Below are 22649 nucleotides of genomic sequence, written 5' to 3' on the forward strand. Positions count from 1 at the left end.
ACTTGAAATATTTCATGTAATAAGTGTAAAAATTCTTAATGAGATTGTATATATTCTTTTTTTCATCCTAGAACTTCAAATTCCATTTTATATTTTGTATGTTTAGAAAACATCTCAATTTAGAATAGCTACATATCAGGTGTTCAACAGTTGCAGGATAATATTCTGGATATTGGATTGGATAATGTTTTGGACTGTGCAGTTATAGAATGATAGCTTCTTGACTTCCTAAAATGTTGGTGAATACTGAATCTGGAAAGCCCTTTTTTCCATGCATAAATTGCATTGTAGGAAATAAAACATAAATACAGCTACTTTTGAGTGATATTTAAATTTAGTGACTCATTTACGTTTGGAATTAATATTGGTCATTTCCTTACAATGTAAAAAATGGTATTCTGGATTTACTAGTATGTAAACTAAAGCACAACGTAGATTTTTTTAATTTAAAAAAATTTTTAGCTAAGCCTTTTCTCTCTCGGTTTTGAATTTTCTAGGAATAAAGATTTCCTGCATTGTCCATTGTCCTTTTACTTTTGGGCAGTTTTAGTCTTGAATAGATAAATGTAAGGTGTTTTTTGTTTTTTTAATTGAAGGTTTGGATTAGATATTGTCAAAGAACCTTTTCTTTCTTGACAAGCACATGAAATTGAATCTGATGGCCTTTTCTTACTATGTAATGCTATGACAGTGAAAGAACTCTGAGTCTACTACCTAGGGTAAGGTGCTCATTTTGGTTTTGAAATTGGGAGAACCTTTTCCAGATGAGTCAAAGATATTGCAACTAGTTTTTCTTATTCAGGGGGTACTCAGGCAATAGAATCGAGTTTGCTTATGTCTCTGTTAAATATCTTTACTACTTCACCTTAAAATGTACTTTAAGAATTCTTTATGTGTACACATTTTCTGCTTTTTTTGGATTGAAACTAAATTTGTTGTGGCAACATCTTGACTCATTGCTGAAGTATTTTCATGTCTTTGCTGTGAGGTCTTAGTAGTATGTGGAAAAAGGACTTGTAATTTGACTATAGGTTTGAAAGAAAGATTCTTAACCACAGACATACCTTGTTTTCTTTTTCCCCCAGAGGCATAGACATATTTAGGAAAGAGAGATCCCTGTAGGGTAAAGCAAGGACTATGCATTCAAGGGGAAATTCGGACTATTTCCAGAGGAAGAGACAGCCTTTTCTGTTAGTATTTAATAGTGACTACCACTTGAGGTTTTTTTTACTTTACTTAATATAATAAATTTCCTTATGAGGGAATATATATTATGTAATAGAACTAATTAATATAGAATTTATTAAGTTACTTGGGGATCTTATTAAAATGCAGATTCTGGCTGGCACAATAGGCATATATATGCCTATAATTCTAGAGATGTAGGAGGCTGAGGCAGGAGGATGCCAAGTTCAAGGCTAGCCTTGGCAACTTAAGTTGGTCTCTTGTTTTGAAGATTTGTTCTTTTTCCATGTGCTATGATATTACCATTTTCATAGTCTTTGTTTTGAAATCTTAGGCTGTTATATTTTCAAAGGAAATGCTCTGTAAGGACTACAAAATAGTATCATATGGAGGAATAGGGAATTAGAAACTTACTCAGATGTGGTTAATTTTGTTTTCCTTTGTGAACTGCTCAGGCGTGTCCTTTTTTAAGATTGTTCAAATTTATATTGTTGGTCAGAGTGGAAATGATAGGAACTAGGGTATTTAAATATGAAATTGCATATTTCTCTTTCATTGTAGCTGTTTAAAGTTGGTACTGTTTAAATGTCACCAGAGTAATTAAGAGGTCCCTTTTCTAGCACTTGGTTGTAAACGTATGATATCTAGTTTTTCATTTTGAAAATCTCCATTTTCCTGAGGACTTGAACCTGCTGACAGAAAGAAGAATGTGGGCTTAGTATTTAACATTAATCTCAAAAACTCTTTTGGTTTCCTTCATTTGTCTTTTCTTTTTTTTTTATGTTTTCATTTCTTAAAGAGTTAGCAATGATACACATACACACACACACTGATATATATATATGTATGTGTGTGTGTGTGTGTATGTATGTGGGGCATTTAGGAATGTAGAGAAGGAGCTGGGCATGGTGGTGAACACCTGTAATCCCAGTGACTCGGAGCTTGAGGCAGGAGGATTGCAAGTTTGAGACCAGCCTCAGCAACTTAGCGATACCTTGTCTCAAAAATAAAACTCAAAAATGGGCTGGGGATGTTTCAATGGTTAAGTGTCCTGGATTCAATTCTTGTTAAAAAGAAAAGAAGAAAGTGTAGAAAAGGCTTGGGTACCATACTGAACAGTGGTTTTCAGAGACTCAGTACAGAACAGTGTATACGAACGGCCTGAGTTTAATATTATGTACATAGCCTTGAAATAGCCTTATTCTCTTGGTTAAAAAGCCTTCCTGGGAATCAGAAATCAAAAGCAACTTAAAATGCATAGTTTTTTTTTGCAAGGGGAAATCTTTGTTATAAAGGGAGAAATTGTTCTTATTTAGAATGGTTTTTCTCTGGATGGTTCAGAAAAGCCTCCTAGAGGTAAGGGTAATCATTGAAGCAGAGGCTTTTTAAGCAGTGAGACATTACTATATTGATTTAGCTTCTTGAGCTGTAGTAGAATAAGATTATTACTAGTAGTAAATCAGATCACCATTTGAATGCTTTGCGTTTATTTCTGTATCAGCACAGGAATCTCAAGGATTATGTCATTTAGTCAAGAGAAGCAAGCTTTTAAGAGTTTCTTGATTAGAGAAGAGTGTTTTAGATCTCTTACATAAAGCTACATGCACAAGGACCACTGATTTATCTGGCAGTGGAAATTTGCCAAAAAAGTTGTCCTATGGGCAGCTGTAATTTTTGGCTATGATGCATTCTGTCCGAAGTGTTTTGTTATGGATTTGGTACAGAACATTTGTCAGCATGAACCTCAATAGCTGGGACGTGAAGATCTTATAGTGGATATGGATTAGGAGGGTAATTTTAAGTTATGCTTTTTTAAGTCCTTATTTTACCAGATTTCTGAATGATTTAAAATTTTAAGACTATTTTCATTCAGTCTTTTGTGTATATTTGTATATCACTTTTTTTTATTCATCTCATAAAACCCACAATTTGATAATATCACAGCAGAATCTAGTACTCAAGTTTTTACCTCTCTTCTACCAGAATCTTAACCTTGCTTCATGTTCATTTTTTTTTTTTTTTTTAATTATTATTCTTCCTCATTTAGAAAATAGACCTTTGGAAAGTATACCCGCTCCTTCCAGCTTTAAGCTATGGTTTGAATAGTGACCTTTTGGCTTGGGGTTGGGAAGATTTAAAAATATGGGTATATAAGATATGTTGTATAACTTGAAAAGTCAGCTTGTGGAAATACATCCTTGGGAAAAAACACTTAGATGGAAGAAACATTTTGAAGTCTGTAATGGAATTTACTGGAAAGTTAGCAGTGCTACTGTTTTCCTAGGCTCTCTACTTGTGACAGTTAAGTGTAGATTGAGCCCAGGGCTCAGCACATTAGAGACTTAAGGAAGAAATCATTTCTTCAATTTTTCCTCTGCAGTGGTGGTGACCGCGGTGGCTTCAAAAATTTTGGTGGTAAGTGCTGAGTATCCCAAAATGTTTCAGTGGAAATGCTATATAAATCTAAAAGCCACCAATGTCCCGCAGACGCAGTCTAAGCCCTTTCTTACTCTTGTTGAGGCTGGTGTGTGTTGTGTGCTTTTTTAAAAAAATTATATATGTATACACATATATATATCAAAGTAAATATTAAAAAGTCAAAGCTGATTTCAGTAAGTCCAATGGGTTTCTATGCAGTGTATTTGCATGAGAGAGTCTGTGGTGACCAATGAATGAGAACTTCACCGGATTTTGACAATTTTTTTTTTTGTTTGTTAAATAAAGGTAGCTGACATGGTGTTCTTAAATTATTAGGGTTTTTCAATCAGCCTTCATAATCAAAGCTTTAACAAGTGAAACTAGCATAATGCCAAAGTGGCAGGTGTTTAAGGAAATGTTGACATTCATCTTGATTTAAACTTTTAGTAGAACTAATTTATGTAGTTACTTTATAAATCTGTGATGGTTGACTTTGAAGGATTTTGAAAGTATTGACTTTTCATGACTTGGTTATTATTAATGTTTTATTTTTTATTATTTCAAATGAGTTGCCTTAAATAGCTTTTCTTTTCTTTTCCCTTAGGTCACAGGGATTATGGACCGAGACCAGATGCTGGTAAGGTTTATGGTAGTTTGTGATTTTGCAGTTAAGAAAATGTTAGTTTTCACTTTTTGAAGGGAAAAGTGTATATTTGGAGGGATTAGTACAGAAAGAAGATTTAATTTGATAGTGTTGCCAGAACTGGGAAGCTTTATTTTTAAAGGATAGAAAGAAAAATTCAGGGGATTGATGGGAAAGTTTGCTGGGAAATTGCTATGTTTGTACTTTCCTATGCTCTACTTTTTTTCTTTGAGGAAATATTTGAATTTTTATTGCTATAAGCATTAATTATTTAATTGTTGCAAATTAGAGTTCATAAAGGATTGGTATTGTTGGGAAATTAAAGATAGAAAAACTGTTTTAAAAAATCCTACGTTGGATTTCTTACTGGGCCTAAGAAACCTGAGGTCATACATGAGAGAATTGTCATATTATAAGGAGAGGTCACTAATTTTAAATGGCTTTTTATTTTTAAATGCATTTCAAGACAACAGATTTTACTCATGGAACCTTTTGAAAGTTATGATTTAGAGGTTAAAAATCTACTTAATCCAAAAATTTTTAATATATATTGAAATCAGAACTTTTGTTTTTATTAAGATGCCAAAGTATTCTATATGGATGGCAATTTCTGAATTATCCCTTGATGGACTGAATTTTTGTACATCTTTCTTACTTTGTTGTACTAATCCAAAAGTGTGCGTGTAAGGTAAGGTGTGTGTACAAGGTGCCTCTTACCCTCTGATGTGTACAAGGCTTATTGCAGTGAAGGGGAAACCAGCAATTCTGCTTGTCTTGGAAGTCCAAAATATCAGATTTGGGGGAATTTTGTGTTAGTGAGCCTTAAAAGAATTGATTTGTCATAAAGAATTAAAAGTATTTCAGAGAAAGGAATGTTAATTTCAAAATAACTCATGAGCTTTAGTCCTATATCTGAATCTAAGGAGTGAGATTTTTTAGGATCTCCCTTAATTGGTCTATAAGTATCTCATAGAGTGTTGTCATGATGGACTTTACTTGAAGTTTGGTTATAAGAATTGATCTACCATATAATTGTTGCATGTTTATGTAAGATTCTTACATTGTTCCTTTCACTTTGGTCATAGAAACAGTTGAACATCAAACAATAAATTATTGTTCTTGATTACTGAACAGGATGTAATAACACCAAGGAATATGTAAAATTAATGATAATCTTTTCCCCCTAGATTCAGAATCTGATAATTCAGATAACAACACAATCTTTGTGCAAGGACTTGGGGAGGGTGTGTCTACTGATCAAGTGGGAGAGTTCTTTAAGCAAATAGGTATCATCAAGGTGAGTAAAAAGTATGGTTTATGTTGAAAATGTCATACTAACTATTATATCTTGGTTAATATATATAAATTATATAGTAAGCCTGTATACTTCAGTAAGGTTTATCTCTTAAAATCTTCTATTGGACATGCTCACTCATGTCTATAGGCCTTTGATAAAGTTATGAAGATTTTATTCCTTGCTTGTGTCTATCTTTATATAGCCTATCTGTGCTCTGGCTGTTGGGCTTTTTTGGGGGAGAGGGTATCAGGGATTGAACTCAGGGGCACTTGGCCACTGAGCCACATCCCCAGCCCTGTTTTGTATTTTATTTAGTGACAAGGTCTCACTAAGTTGCTTACCACCTTGCTTTTGCTGAGGCTGGCTTTGAATTTGCTATCTTCTTGCCTCAGCCTCCTGAACCACTGGGCTTACAGGCATGCGTCACTGCACCAGGCACTTGTGCTTTAGCTTTAATCCTAGAACTCTAAAAATAGTTTCTGCCTAACTTTTTCTCAGTGAGAAGCACAGGGGATTGTGAAGACATTTTTTTTTTTTTTTTTGGTAGATGTAGGTGAACAGAATGCCTTTATTTTATTTATTTTTATGTGGTGCTAAGGATTGAACCCAGTGCCTCACACATAGGAGGCAAGTACTCTTCCACTGAGCTACAGCCCCAGCCCAGTGAAAACATTTTTATAGATTCTGAAATGCCAGTATATGCAAACTCAAGTTGTTATTTATTTTTTAGTTGTAGGTGGTCATAGTATCTTTATTTCATTTTTATTTGGTGCTGAGGTTTGAACTCAGTACCTCACATGTGCTAGGCAAACACTCTACCACTGATCCATAACCTCAGCCCTTCAAGTTGTTATTAACAACTCTTTGGTATTTAATGTCTGTACTACATATTATCCCAATATATAATATGTTACTTTGTAATTATTTATTGTTTATTTAATTGTCTTGTCTATTCTTTCATGCAAGTTTCGTCTCTTTAACTAGAAAGCCTTTAGAGCAGTGTTAAATAAATATTAGCACTTGCTTGAAATTAGTTTGCATTTGTTTGAAATCAAATTGTAGTTGTCCTTGCTTGTTTTGGTGTCTGGAATTACTCCTTTTGTCCTTGGGGAGTTCTGGAATTACTCCTTTTGTCCTTGGGGAGTTACAATATTTTAAGAAATTATTTACACATGAAATATTTAAGAGGTTCACACAGTTTTGACAAAGTAAAACTTCTTGTCTTCTACTCCCATTCCAGCCAAATCCCATTATATTCCTTGGTGGTAGCCTATTGATTTATTTAGTAAACATTCTTCCTGACTTGTAAATATTTTACAAGGAGTATTGTTTGCAATGAAGCATTATCTACATTTAATTTTTGTGGGTTTAAATAAATTATACATAGATAAATAGTATACTGTAACTGTGTGTGTGTGTATGTGAGAGAGAGAGAGAGAGAGATTGTGTGTATGTATGGTGTTGGGGGTTGAGCCCAGGGTCTCAGTAAGCAAGCGCTTTACTACTAAGTGACATCCCCAGCCTTTATAACATTATTATTACTTGGTTTTCACTTAATGTAACTTGGATAGTTTTCTTGTCCAAATATAACTTCATTTTTATATTAGATGTATATACTTTGTAGTATGGATGTATAGATTCATTTTAAAAATTAAATCTTTAAATATCTAAATAGTACTTGATCAATTATTCTTGAAATGCTGACACCAGCTTATTTTTCCCTCAGACAAACAAGAAGACTGGAAAGCCAATGATAAATCTTTACACAGACAAAGACACAGGAAAACCAAAAGGGGAGGCAACGGTGTCATTTGATGATCCTCCTTCAGCTAAGGCAGCTATTGACTGGTTTGATGGTATGCCTCATTCATATAGTTATGCGTATGTTTTTTAGTCTGAAAGTCAAAATATGTACTGGGAGAAAGTGGTTATATTCCTTCTTTTTAGAGATATTAAGCATTTAGGCCAGCCATGTTAAGTTGGTACATGCCTGTGATCCCAGCCACTGGGAAGGTTGAGACAGGAGGATCTTGAGTTCAAGGCCAGCCTGGGCACTTAGTGAGACTGCCTCAAAGTAAATAGGGCTGCCCAATATGGTGGTACACTCACATAAACCCAGTAACTTAGGAGGCCGAGATAAGGAAGATGGGAAGTCCAAGGCCAGCTTTTGCAACTTAGTGAGACCCTGTCTCAAAATAAAAAGTGAAAATAAATGGGGATGTACCTCAGTGGTAAAGTAACTCTGGGTTCAATCCCCAATACTGGAAGAAGCAAGAGTGTGTATATAACTTTAGGATTGAGATGAGCTTTATCTCTGTCTGTAGTTTTTATTTCTACTATCATGCCTTACACATGAAGCCTAATCCTAACCCTTAGTATAAGTATAGAGAGTTGGCCTGGTTGATGCTATAGTCTTTTAAAATTCAGGTCGATTCTCTTCAATATGAAATTAATGCATACTTTGAAGAAATAGTAAGACTTTTCCCCCACTGAAGAGAAGAAAAGCAGAGAAAATGAGTAAAATATCCATAATCTCCATACAGAGATAGTACTGATAATATGAATTTTCTTTCCAGTCTTTTAACATAAAGTTTTTCATGATATTCCATGATTTTGTTTCATACTTTTTCTGTACCCTGCCGTAGTCTGGCTGGACACAATTCAGGAGCCACTTGTCAAAAGAAACGAACTTTATTTTTAGAACACACACCACACCACACAGCTCCTCAGGAAAAACCCTCAGAGCCCAACTGCCACCACCGCTTCCCACAAGCCTCTCAACCTCCTCCACTCCTCCTGCTCTTGAGGCCGATTGGCTGGGTCGTGTGGGCGGAGCCAAAAAAAGTCCCCCAATGAGCAACTCCGTGGTCTGAAAGGGCGGGGAAACAGCCCAATGAGCATCACCGCAGAGGAGCCAATCAGTTGGCAGCTAGAAGTTTGCTGGGGCCGCTGTGAGCCAATCATCAGCTGGCAGCTGGAAGTTTGCTGGGGCCCCTTTGGCTGTGGCTCTCAACATCTCCCTCTCTCTGTTTAAACAACAAGCATGTGGCTTAGGGACCGTGCCTGCCTTAGGTTGTCCAGTAGTACATATGGTCCTAACATCATCGGATGAGCTGACCTCAAGGCGTCAGCCTCCTGTCTTAGGTTGGTACCATTGCAGTTGGATCTTACCCGTCGTTGACTACCTGTCCAGCATACAGCCACACCTGTGGATAGTTCTCTGTACCAGCGGAGGGCGGGGGGTGAGGTTCTTTGCCTCACCTCTGTTGGCCCCCAAATTTTAGCTGAACGACCATGACAAGCAGAAGGTAGGAAGATACACCAAGCCAATTGACGGCTCCTTTTGGAAAAATTGTATCACCGATGACACCATCAGCAAAAATACCCCAACACTACCACAAGTCGCTGCACCAACAGATAGTTCACAATGCATACAAGTGAGTTCACAATGCATACAAGTGATACGTGGTCCAGGCAAGTTCTGCAAGCAGTTCAGTGGTGGCTATTGCAGAAGCTGTAGATTGGTTTTATCTTTGTCTTCACCGGCACTGGGATGAAGATAGGAATTCTGGCAATAATGGCTAAAGAAAAAAATTATGTAACATTCCAGAAGGCACTAAAAGAAAACAATTTTCTGAACAATTTACATTATCTTGAAGAGAATTATTAAATATAATGAAAAGGAAAGGTGAAAGTAAACAAACAGATCTGTTAACCTCCTTTGTTGTTCACATATTAAAACAATCCTCAACAGCTGTTTACCCAATTTAAATTAAATCATTTAAATCACGTGAATAAAAAAAATTTGGATCCATTTTTTCATGAGCGCTCATCATATATGATATATGGACATACGTACATACAAACATACAACATAAAACACAAGTGTGCACACATAATACATACAACACATAATAGTAAAGGCCTTATAACTTTTTACAGGTGAAATCTCCATTGCAATGTTTAAAAACTCTATAGTCAAAAAATAGAACTGATCAGCAAAACATTAACCTAGGTCTGTATGAGCTCAAAAAACAAAATAGAACTTCATGATGTGGGAAAGGGTAATAATAAAATAGATATTGAAAAAAGCATCCTGGTTCTGTCGCAGATGTAAGGATAGCCAAACTGGAGTTTTGGATATCTGCTGTTATGGATTTGAGCCAAATCATCTTCTTTTTGGTCTATAGAAATTGCTTTAGTTAATCTCTCTGGAATCCAAATCGGCTGTTGTTCTCCCTGTGGAAACACACATACAGACCTCCGACTCCAGACAATTACTGGGTCAGGACCTTTCCATTGTCCTGTTAGAATATCCTTCCAAAGTACCTTGGGGTTATGTACATTTTTTGGACACATATGCCTTTCCGCAGCACTAAGCCCTGATGAATCCAAATTTAAAAAGTTTAGAGTAAAAAGTGTTTTTAAGTTTATCTTTGGGGAATATATACCCCTTCCCAATTCCTTCTTTTTGCTTTAATAAGTACATTTTAATAGTTTGATGAGCTCTTTCAACTATGCCTTGTCCCTGTGGATTGTATGGGATTCCTGTTATATGAGTAATGCCAAATGATGAGCAAAATTGTTTAAAAGAGGTGGAAGTATAACCAGGGGCATTATCTGTTTTTAACTGTTTTGGAACGCCCACAGTGGCAAAATTTTGTAAGCAATGAGCTATAATATCTTTAGTTTTTTGTCCGGCATGAAGGGAGCCCATCAACAATCCAGAAGAAGTATCAACTGTAACATGCAAATATTTTAATTTTCCAAATTCTGGCAAGTGTGTGACGTCCATCTGCCAAATATGCTGATAACGCCAAGGTCGCGGAGGTCGCGGGTTCGTTCCCCCTACGGTAGTGGCCACCAAATGCCGCAGTCTGGCTGGGCACAATTCAGGAGCCATTTGTCAAAAGAAACGAACTTTATTTTTAGAACACACACGCCACACCACACAGCTCCTCAGGAAAAACCCTCAGAGCTCAACTGCCACCACCGGCTTCCCACAAGCCTCTCAACCTCCCCCACTCCTGCTCTTGAGTCCGATTGGCTGGGTCGCGTGGGCGGAGCCAAAAAAAAGTCCCCCAATGAGCAACTCCGTGGTCTGAAAGGGCGGGGAAACAGCCCAATGAGCATCACCGCAGAGGAGCCAATCAGTTGGCAGCTAGAAGTTTGCTGGGGCCGCTGTGAGCTAATCATCAGCTGACAGCTGGAAGTTTGCTGGGGCCCCTTTGGCTGTGGCTATCAACAGTACCTTATCTTAATAAAAACTAACATTTACTGCATATTTATAAGATGGGCACTTTTTTTTTTTTGGTCCTGAGGATTGAACCCCAGGCCTTGCTCATGATAGGCAAGTGCTCTACTGCTTACGTAGACTCCCAGAGCTAGACACAATTCTAAGAGCTTTATATGCATTAACTCAGTTTAATCCTTATAGTAATCTAATGAGACATACACCCTACTCCCATTTCACAGATGATGAAATTAAGGACAGAGAAATTGAGTAATTTCTAAGGTCACAGAGTTAGTGACAACATCAGGATTCAAACTTAAACAGGTTGACTTCACTGTCTCCAAAGTACTTAGCCATACTAGATTGACAGGTACTTGAGGTCCTTTCTACTTATGAGATTTTTGTACTTGTATCTTCCAGAACCCAGTTGTATTTCTTTACTTCTTCCTGTCTGTGTCTCTATTTTATTTTTTCAAACCAAGTCTTTGAGCCCAAGGGCACTTAACCACTGAGCCCCATCCCTATCCCTTTTTTTTATTTTATCTAGAGACAGGATCTTGCTGAGTTGGCTTTGGGCCTTGCTAAATTGCTGAGGCTGGCTTTGAATTCATGATCCTCCTGCCTCACCCTCCCAAGCCACTGGGATTATAGGTGTGCACCACTGTGCCCAGCTAAACCAAGTCATCTTATGGCTTTTAGAAGACTGATATATGATTTGCTGCTTATGTCAAAGTACTTGTCATAACACCTGACTTCATGGGAAGTTGCCGGGTATAAAAACTACAGCTTTGGTCAGGAAACCACAGCCTCTAGATTTATAACCATTTTATGAATCATTGAGTACTTTTCTGGTTCTCTTGTTTAATGTAAAGTAAAAAGATAATTCTTATCCCTAAGACACCGGGGCATCAGAATAAATATATATATATATATATATATATATATATATATATATGCATGTATATAAGTAATTGCACGTATACATGGGCAAATGGTGGAAGACAATTTCAAACTGTACTAAGTGCATTTGGTGAAAAATTAGTTTCTTGAGTTTGGCAGCTTCCTCTCCCATGATCTGATTCCTACCTCCCTGCCAAAAAAGGGTAAACACAGTGGGCAGTGCATATATGTGAATATGTGGGTTCATGTGCACGTGTATTCACTCCCTTCATGAAACAAATTGTGGCATAGTTCACATACTGTTCTATGGTTGGTTCTTCGTGTAAAAATAATAAGAAGTGACTGTTTCACATCAGCTCTGTTCATTAGATTTTGTCATGCCTTAGCAGTTACTTTGACTTTTTGGAACTCTACCATGTTTAAAATTTCTGTGAGGGCATGTCAGTTATTCCTCTGAAACTAAAAATTCCTAAAATAGTATTATTTTTTATTTACTTTATTTTTAAAATTGTTTTTAGTTGTAGATGGACATAATACTTTTATTTATTTAATTTTCATGTGGTGCTGAGGATTGAACCTAGTGCCTCACACGTGCTAGGCAAGCACTCTACCACTGAGCCACAATCCTAGCCTCTAGTTTTACGTTTTTGTTGGGAGGTGGAGATGTGGATTAGTGTTTCTTCAAAACCATTCTTTTTTCATAGGAAAGGAATTCCATGGCAACATCATTAAAGTGTCTTTTGCCACCAGAAGACCTGAATTTATGAGAGGAGGTGGAAGTGGAGGTGGGCGGCGAGGTAAGATATTTGATGCTCATAGGTCTGGATAGTATATACAGGGTTTGAATTTGAGTCCATGTTCTGTCCCTGCTTGCATGAACTTGCTGCTATTCCTTTCTCTCCCTAGGTCTTTTTCCTTTTATCTTAAAATAAGGTTGGATACTGAATAGGGTATTAGGTAAATAAAGTATCATAATAGCTAAGAAAGTAGTGGAGAAGGTTTTAGAAATTCCTGTGGAAAGTTGCATAGAAGTTTGTTTTTCACCTGGAAATCAGAAACAATTGTTTAAATGACATCTACATAGGCAATTTATCTGAGTTTTTATGCTCCCTGACATGGCTTCTTTATTTGGTCCATTTCCTTTAATTTGGCATTTTCTCACTTAGTGTTTATCACTGAGATTCTCTAACCAAGAACAATATCATAGTAAGTGGACATTGAGTTTTTTTTTTTTTTTTGTGCATTATTTATATTATGATTTGTGCCTGGGGTCTGTTATATTTTCTGCATTTCTAATTAAGGCCTCAAATCAGAGATTTATAAAACCCTACTGTAAGGGGTTGATTTTTGAGGGTAACTGCTCAGGAAATAATGGACACTTATTTATTTTTTCTGGTGCTTTTCCTCTGTGTTGTTAATGTCTGCTACTGACTTTTCTCCTGTATCTACCTATTTTCCCCAGGCCGAGGCGGATATAGAGGCCGTGGAGGCTTTCAGGGAAGAGGTGGTGACCCCAAAAATGGAGATTGGGTTTGTCCTAATCCGTAAGTATTTCATTTACTTTGGTGGGATTAGTGATTGAGTTTGGGGTTGGAGGATGCAAGAAACAGTTCTGAATCTATTGGAAACTATCTAGGAGCATTTTATTTTCTTCATTTCTCAGGTCATGTGGAAATATGAACTTTGCTCGAAGGAATTCTTGTAATCAGTGCAATGAGCCCAGACCAGAGGATTCTCGTCCCTCAGGAGGAGGTATGTTTGTCCTTTGCATCAGCCCTTTAATAGCTCCTACCTGGTGCTTGTCTTCTGGCTAGCATCTAGGGAAGCTCTGCATTATTCTTCTGCCCTCATTGGTTCACATTTTTGCCTTACAGATTTCCGGGGGAGAGGCTACGGTGGAGAGAGAGGCTACAGAGGTCGTGGGGGCAGAGGTGGAGACCGAGGCGGCTATGGTGGAGACAGAAGTGGGGGTGGCTATGGTGGAGACAGAAGTGGTGGCAGTGGATATGGTGGAGAGAGAAGTGGGGGTGGCTATGGTGGAGACAGAAGTGGGGGTGGTTATGGTGGGGACAGAGGAGGTGGCTATGGTGGAGACCGAGGAGGTAGCTACGGTGGAGACCGAGGAGGAGGCTACGGTGGAGACCGAGGAGGCTACGGTGGAGACCGAGGTGGCTACGGAGGAGACCGAGGTGGCTACGGAGGAGACCGAAGTCGGGGGGGCTATGGAGGAGAACGTGGTGGTGGTGGTGGAGGCTATGGTGGAGACCGAAGTGGAGGCTACGGAGGAGACAGGAGTGGTGGGGGCTATGGAGGAGACCGAGGAGGGGGATATGGAGGAGACCGAGGTGGCTATGGAGGAGACCGAGGTGGCTATGGAGGCAAAATGGGAGGAAGGTGAGTTTTAGAATGTACTTGTGAAACTTTTACTTCATTGCTCCTAGATTTTAGTATTTGAGCCCATTTTGTCGCATTTTTTTCATTTATCTAACTTTTGGAAATTTTTACATTGGTAGCTCTCTCAGGATGGAGAAGATCCATTTAGTTCCTGCTTCAGCAATTTCTAAAATTGGTTTTCAAAATTCTTACTCATAAACTTTTATATTTGTATGTGCACATAAATGTATGTTATTTTTTCTCATTGCTAAAGATAATTGAGATTGAGAGATAACTTAAACTGTTTATCAATCAAGCATTCTTAGTCTAAGTGAGGGGAAAGCACATCTTTCATAGGTTTGTTCTTTTCCAGTTATGTGGAGTACCCCACAATTATTTCTTCACAGATTCTGGTACCTGTTCCAGATGAAAACCACTGATAGTGGGGGAGTGTTGTGCATATAAATGGTGTGGAGTCAGAAAAAAATCAAAGAGCCAATGATGTAAAATAATGTCAGTTATTGTACTAAGGATTTATATGCCAAAGACAGTATAGGGTTGTGAGAGTAAGAATGGAATGTGGAGAAGAGCATGGTGTTGGGAGACAGATCTTCTTGAGTTCTGTTTCCAGCACTTATATCTGTGTGACCTTAGGCAAGTTATTGGACCTTTTGGAGCATCAGTAGTCTCATCTGTACAGTGAGCTAATAATGCTCCTTTGTGTAGTTGTATTAGATTATAACAGCTGCTGGGCCATTAGAAAGTACCTACAAATGTTGGCTCTTAGTAATTACTAATAGCCTAATTATCACCTGTTAAATACTGTGAAGTGTCTTATTACTTCAGTTGTAGTCCTTTTGTTAATTTCCTGAGATAGATGTACCACCCATTTTACAGTCAGAGACATATAGTAACTTTTCCAAGGTCATGTAATAAAATTCTTTTCCAAAATTTACACATGAACATGTTTGCTTATTCCACTATGCCACTTCTGTTTGGAGACTGGAACCAGCACAGTCTTTGATTTGAAATATTAAAATGGTTTGGAGTGTTTATTCTTGGTGGAAAACAGTTAAAGAGAGTGATAACAGAGCTTTTAGGAACTTTCTGACTCAAAGCTGATAAATTAGACATTAAGTATCTTCTAGTAGTATAGAAATAGGTATGTTGTCATCACTACAGAAATTGTCTAGGCAATGCCAATCACTAATAGTACACTGAAGAAGTATCTTGGTAGAAAATTAGAATTTAGTGTCTCTATTTTTCATTCCTAGAAACGACTACAGAAATGATCAGCGCAACCGACCTTACTGAGGACTGTTTTGAATGTTTCTCTGTCTCTGACATGATTCATAATGAAATTGCCAGAGTTTTGCCTGCTGCTTTCCTCGTGGCCTCTTGGGTAGTGAAATTAAGTGACATTTGGATTTTTATTTGGGTGGGAGGGCTGGGGCAGTTTTTCTTTTAGAAAAGTCCATTGAAAATTCCTTTTTTAGTTTTCCATTCTTCTTCTTCCCAACCCTTGAAGCTAAGTGCATTGTAAAATATTGCCAAAATGGAAAGTGTTTTGTAATACTGCAATAAAGGCTGCTTGTTTTTGTGGACTTTTGTACATAAATGCATTGTTCTGTTACACTAAGGACTAATTGACAGCACTAACTGTAACCCTAAAGAATTAGGAAATGAATTTTACTCCAGTAAATTAAAATTTTACTTTCAATAATATTTATTGATCTCTTACTCTATTTAGAATAGTAGATCCCAAGAATAATTACAAGTCAGAATCACCAGAGGAATTTGTTAAAATCACCGATTCCAACTTTATGAGGTGTGAGGAATTAGTACTGGGAATATTTATTTAGATCAAGTTTTGATTTTGATATGGGGTTCTGTTACACCATTTTACAATGAGAACCATTTACTTTGGATAGTGTTCTAAATGCTAGGAGTCTGGAATTCTGAAGGGTAAGCAGGAAGAGTAATAAGAATTCAGCAAGCTAAATAGACATTGTATGTGTATTTTATTTGTTGTTTATTAGAGAACTATTTATCCTACCTTAAATACGGATAAGGCACTGGATCACATGCTGGATACATTGCTGCTCAAGTAAATAGCATAGTTTAATAAACGATCCAGTGTGTTCAAGGCTCATTGAAAGTACACTCAATCCACTAATGGAGCAGGAAAGGCTTTTTTTTTTTTTTTTTTTAAAGTTGTAGACAGAATACTTTTATTTTATTTGTTTTTTCTTGGTGCTGAGGATTGAACCCAGTGCCTCACATGCAAGGCAAACACTCTTACCAACTGAGCTACAACCCCAGCCCAGGAAAGGCACTTTGAGTAAAAGTGGAGATTGGGGCTGGGGATGTGGCTCAAGCCGTAGCTCGCCTGGCATGCGCGGGGCGCTGGGTTCAATCCTCAGCACCACATAAAGATATTGTGTCCACCGAAAACTAAAAAAAAAATTCTCAAAAAAAAAAAAAAAGAAAGAAAGAAAAGTGGAGAGCAGTATAGTATGACTGGAAGGAAGAGTTTAAAGGTGGACATGGAAAAAGACTGGAGAGGTAAACAAGCTCTATGATAAGGTTCTTGCATTATATTTTTCACCTGGCTCCAAACTGGGAGTTATTAGAAGATTAAAGATGGAAGTGGCTGATCTGATTTGAGAGGGAGGTATCAGCTGAAATGATTATTGATGTTGCCTTATGAAAAGGCTGACTGGAGACAGAACAGTTAAGTCAAGTTGAGAGATCATATTGGCCTGAGTTCAGATAGTGATGAAGGGGAAGGAGATAACAAATTTTAGAAGTAAAGAGGGAAATCTGATGAAATGTAGCTGGTTATCAGTAAGATTGGGGAAAGGAGTGAAGCTTCTGGCCTGGATAAATGTGCCTTTCATTGAAGTAGGAAACAGTTTTCAGGGCTAGATGGGAATTAACTCAATTTTAGATATGTTAAGTTTGGGACACTTGTGAAGCTTCTAAGTACAGACACTCAGTAGGGACCTCGATGTCTAAATCTGCAACTCAGAAAATGGCTTTGAAGGCCATGCTCCCCTGATTTTCCACCTTACTGACCTGTTTGCTTTGGTAGCTCCTCATTTTGACCTTTGTGTATTAGAAGTTTCTTAGGGTTTATTCTAAGTACCTTTCTCTATTCTACTTATACTCACTTTTACCCTAGGCAAGTTTATCCAGGCTGTGGTTTTAAAAACTATCTAATGACAAATTTATGTCTCTAGTCCTGATCTTAAATCTCCCCTCTCCTAGTTGCTTTCTTGACCTTTCTACTTGGATATAAAATAGGTACTTAAAACTTAACATGTACTGAATAGAACTTTCATCATCTCCTTGCATGCAAATCAGCTTTTTAAAATATTTTTTAGTTGTAGATGTACACAATATCTTTATTTTATTTATTTATTTATTTTATGTGGTGCTAAGGCTTGAACCCAGTGCCTCAACACATGTGAGGCAAGTGCTCAACCACTGAGCTACAGCCCCAGCCCAAAAATTAGTTTCTTTTCAGTGTTCCTAACCTTAGTAAAGGTCTTCACCATCTACCCATGTTAGATCCAAACTTAGAATTTATCTTTAATTTCTCTTCATCCTGTACATGCAGGTTCTTTTTATTCTGTCTCCAAAATGTACCCTGAAGCCATTTTTATATTCTTGATTACATTCTTGGTACAAGCTACAGTCATCTATTCTGGGCAGTTGTATAGACTGTTATTCATAGATCTCTATACATAATCTTGCCCTTCTAAAATCTAGATATTTACATAGCAGCCAAATGATATTATAAAAATGTAAATCAGACTATGTCTTGACTCTTTAAATCCTTTCAATGACTTTACATTGCACATAGACTATAAATTCCTTACCCTGATTTATAAGGCCTTATATGATCTGACCTCTCTTTTCCCCCCACAAACCTCATTCATAATATTTATTCATACTTACCTTACTGTGGTCATAATTACCTTGTTTACCATAACTACCTGGGGCCATAATTCTTTTTTTTAATAAAGAAATTTGCATGCCTCAACACATTAAAAGTATTTTTAAAATTTACCTGTAGCTTGTGTAAGACCTAAAAATGCACAACTTCTAGAAGAATAGGAAGAAATGTGTAGTCTTGGATTGGACCAAGATTGCTTAAAGAGCATACAAAAGGGAGAGATCCATGCAAAAATTGGTAACCGTTGCTTCAAAATACAACATTAAGAAAATGAAAAACTAACATCCTTGTTTTTAGTCATTGAGGAATGTGGCCATAATTCTTAATAGTATCAAATATGCTTTTGCTTCAGTGTCTTTGAACATGTTTTTGGTCTGGAATTCTCCCTCCTTAAATATTCCCATAGCTCTATTTCTTTTCACTACAGTGTTGGGTTAAATTCTACACTCCCATATCTTCCCTGGCCATTACCTTGCCTCATACAGGTCATTCTCACATCACCTCTTGTAGTGTCTTTATAATACTTAGTACTATGTGAAATGATCTTTTGGTCTTTGATTTCTTTCTCCCTCATTAACTGTTTACTTTTCTATTCCAGTGCTTAAACAGTGGCAGTCACAGAGCAGGTTTTTAATAAAATTTAAATGAATGAACCTATTACAGATTTGAGATTCATCAGTGTGTAAATGGGAATCGATGAGAATGGATGTGATTAAAATAAAACTGTCTAGAGCAGTAGCTGTATATGAGAATTAGGAAAATTTTTGAAAATACAAGGATGTCTTGGTTTTACTCCAAAAAAATTGAGACCTGAGCATTTAAAAAACTAGGTGATTGTAGTTATGGGAGACAGTGTGTAGAAAGAGGAACTTTGCCTTGAACCCTAAGATATACACTTTAAAAAAGGAGAAGAGAATTCGGAAACAGACTGGGGATAACTAGCAAGGTATGGTCAATAGAACCCAAGGAAAGAGTGAGAACCTAAAGGTGTCAAGTGCTCAAGCCAGGCCAAGTCATGTGAAGGATAGAAAGCCTTAATTACATTTAGCAGTATGAAAGTTGCAAATTATTTTAGAGAGATTCTCATCGTTGGTACTATTGCATTTTTGGTTAGGTAGATCCTTCTTGTGGAGGCTGCCATATGTATCATAGGAGGTTTAGCAGCATCCTTGATCTCTACCTACTAGATGTCAGTAGCAGCCCCTGCCTCCTAAGTTGTGATAACCAGTTTGTCTTCAGACATTGCCAGATGTCCCCTGGTGGGGGTGGGGGTGGGGGGTTGCAAAATCACCCTTTATTGAAAACCACTGCCTTAGTAAAAGCAATTTGGGGAGAGAATTGAATTCTGAATCCAAACTAAAATGAGATGAATCATAGAAATTAGAGAAATGGAGACAGGTAATGTGGACAACTAAGAGTGGTTAGAGGTGGGGTGATATGAGAGGAGGCAGCAGCTAGATAGGAATAGGGGCTGGTGAAAAGTTATTCTTAAGATGGGTGAGAATGGAAGGAAGTGGAGATAATCGGCATTCAAACTCCTTGAAGGAGTAGCATCTACAACCATGGCAGAGCATTTACCTTAGAAGAGAATGTATTTTCTATTGTAAATAGAGGTGGGGATAGGTTCAGATGCTGATAATAATAACAAATGACTAACATTTATTAGGAATTTACTCTGTGCCTCTCACTGCTTTAAGTAGTTTATGTCTTATTAATTTATTTAATTCAACAATGTTATGAGGCCAGAAGGTGTAGGATACATTTTACAGAAGAATTTGGATTGTTATTAGAAAGGGACTTTCCAGAGGGTGCAGTGAGGAACAGAGGCACTAAAAAGTGAAGCAACTTGCCCAAGATCAAATATCCAGTAATAACAGCTAGTTTCTAATCCATGCATCTGGCTTTACAACCTGTCCTTTTTACTCTATACATAAGGATGTTTATAGCTGAGGTGGCAGGAATTTGAGGCAATTCCATCTGATGTCCGTTCCCCCACCCCCTTCTGATGACAAAGTACAATGGTCTGCTAAAAGTCGAGGGAAGTGATATGGAAAGTTTGAAGAAACTATAAGAGATGTGAGGATAGAAAGAAGGCTTGAAATAACCAGTGGGAAATGGGGAAATGTTATAGCTAGGAACCCATGAAATTGCTAGGTAACTTAAAGCAGGAGGGAAGTATGTGGCGTGCGGTACCATTCTGTACGGGTATGTAATTTTTCTCCAGCTTTGAAAAGCAGTGTACGGGTTTTACTGGTTAGAGAGTTGCTGGGGTCAGAATGGTTGATGAGTGGGGTTCAGGCAGAGTAGGAGGAAAAAAAGTAAGTGAAAGTAGTAAGATTGTCAAGACCTTAATGTTATATGATATTCCAAGAATTTATAGTAGGTATAGTAAGAGTAGGTATAATAAGAACTGGACAGATTGAAGGTTTGGATCAAGAAGAGTAGGGTGTTTAAAATTTGGGAGATTAAGCAATTTCTGAGTATGACAAGGTAGGTGTGGCTATGGAAGTGGCTGAAGTGAATGGAAAGGAAAAATCCTTGTCATTGAGATCAAGGGCTGAGGGGCTTGTTCAGAGGAATGGCATTAGGGAGATGCCAAGATTGAGGTCAGGCAATGAAAGAGGAAATGGGTAAGTGGACCAGAGTATGGTATAGTTGGTTGGAGGGTAGGCCCCTCAGAGAAGCACTGATTTTCAGATTAAGGTAAAGGATAGTGGTGACATTGAAAGAATGTAAAAAAATGAACATCATCTGAGATTTCAGGAAGAAGCCTGGTCAAGAGATCAAGATATCAGGTACAGCAAAGAGATGAGAATATTTGAGAAAGAGGGATATGGAGGTGTAGATGCCTCCAGGTGGCCATCAGAGGGAGCATTTGAGACAGGATAGAGAAGAAGGCTGGAGGGGGCTTAACATTTTGAATGGTGTGTAAGGATTAGTCCCAGTAGATCTTAATGGTTGAGATGATTGGGTATCTTTGGACTCCTAAAGAAGGGGACATTGCTTGAATTAAGTTTGCTTTTAAGTTTTTTTTTTTTGTTTGTTTGTTTTAGGTGAGTATTGGGGATTAAACTCAGGGGCACTTACTACTGAGCCACATCCCCATTCCTATTTTGTATTTTATTTAGAGACAGGGTCTCACTGAGTTGCTTAGCCCCTCGCTGTTGGCTTTGAACTCGTGATCCTCCTATCTCAGCCTCCTGAGCCACTGAGATTACAAGCGTGTGCCACTGTTCCCAGCTCCAAGTGTTTTTGATCTAGGTAACTTTGGTACTGGGAAGGCTCTGGTACATTTGTGATGAACCAAATAGCCAATGTTTTGTGAAGTGGTTTATGTTCACTCTGTCTAAAGTCTTATGGTGAGGATTGGTAAAATTAGGATTTTGGTGCTTCTGGCCAGAGACTGGTATCTGGCTGAGTGGTAAGACATCCTAAAGATACCCACAAATGCAGAGGAAAGATTAGAGACATCTAAGGAGGATTTTGCAGACATTGAGACCCTATAACATGGTTAATAAGGCCATGGATTCACCTACAGCCTGTTGAGGCCAAGACAAGTTTATTAAACTACAGGGTAGGAAAGACAGGAAGACTTCTCTATCTTTGGACTTTGTGCTGCTCTATTAGAGGGGTCCCCAGGCAGTGCTGCTTATATTCCAGAATAGCAAAGCCACACTTTGAGTTTTTACTTAAAACCCTGAGGCAAGACTTGAATCTAGTAGTGGTGGGGCAGATTGGGAGATAAAGCTGAACAACATAATATACTAAATTCAGAATAACTTTTTGATCTGCTCTAGAGCCTGGGGTGTTGTAAAGTGGAAGAGAGCACCCATTTGACCTCTGCTTGGCGAGAAGAACTTGATCTCCTATGAGATCATTTCATTACGATTGGGGAGTAACAGGAGTGACAGGAGACAGGCTCATGTGAACCACTGAAGAAAGAAAAGGAAGGAAGTTCATATTTGAGTGTTTACCATGTAATGCCAGGCACTGTTAGTCTTTATATTAATCTTCATAGGTGTTCTCTAAGGTAATAGGCATGATTTTCTTCAATTTATAGGTGGCAAAACCGTATCAGAAATGTTAAATAACTCTTCCAAAGTCAAAGATCTATTAAGTCATGGGCCTTATGATTAAATTTCAGATTTGTCTAACTTCAAAGTCTGGACTTTCCCTTCTTGAAAGGGGTGGTGGCTTGTTGGGACTGATGTGGTTGGTCCTTTTGGCAAAGGAAAACTGAAACTAGTAGAAATAAGGGGAAAACTAAATCTGTTTTACAGAGTAAATAGGGTCTTGAAGGGAATGACTCTGAGGTCAATAAAAACTAGCAATGTACTTAGCAAGTAGGTGCTGCAAAAAGATTGGTTGACGCTGATTAAAGCTTAAGTATGTCCTAGACACCTTAGTGGGCTAGGGTCGGGGGAGTTAGAAAGAAGAAATGGTCCAAGAACTAAGCCTCCTAGCATTTTCTCCTACATTTCCCTCAGCATCCCTCTTTAGGCAGACACTCAATTTTCTAGCTTTATCATCAAACAGACAAGGACTTGGTTTAGGGAGGCAGGATGGCCCAGAGAAGTTGTGGCTCTGTCCTTCCCTCTTTCCTCGATGAAAGGACATGTGATTGGCTACATGGAAAGAA

The 22649-nt window shown here is 37.7% G+C and overlaps 1 protein-coding gene across 1 annotated transcript in view; it reads left to right on the top strand.

Moving 5' to 3' along the window:
- The window catches only part of Taf15 (TATA-box binding protein associated factor 15), a 32461-nt gene extending 16808 nt beyond the window's left edge, over window positions 1–15653 (top strand). Inside the window, exons 8-16 of the mRNA XM_027923807.2 lie at window positions 3566–3600; window positions 4208–4240; window positions 5434–5543; window positions 7270–7399; window positions 12381–12473; window positions 13139–13220; window positions 13340–13428; window positions 13551–14070; window positions 15324–15653. Coding sequence (XP_027779608.1) covers window positions 3566–3600; window positions 4208–4240; window positions 5434–5543; window positions 7270–7399; window positions 12381–12473; window positions 13139–13220; window positions 13340–13428; window positions 13551–14070; window positions 15324–15363 — 1132 coding nt within the window. The 3' untranslated portion in view covers window positions 15364–15653. The remainder of the gene's footprint in view (window positions 1–3565; window positions 3601–4207; window positions 4241–5433; window positions 5544–7269; window positions 7400–12380; window positions 12474–13138; window positions 13221–13339; window positions 13429–13550; window positions 14071–15323) is intronic.
- The last annotated feature ends 6996 nt before the right edge of the window (window positions 15654–22649 follow it).

Source organism: Marmota flaviventris, chromosome 17 (assembly GCF_047511675.1).
Source record: "Marmota flaviventris isolate mMarFla1 chromosome 17, mMarFla1.hap1, whole genome shotgun sequence".
Lineage (NCBI taxonomy): Eukaryota > Metazoa > Chordata > Mammalia > Rodentia > Sciuridae > Marmota > Marmota flaviventris.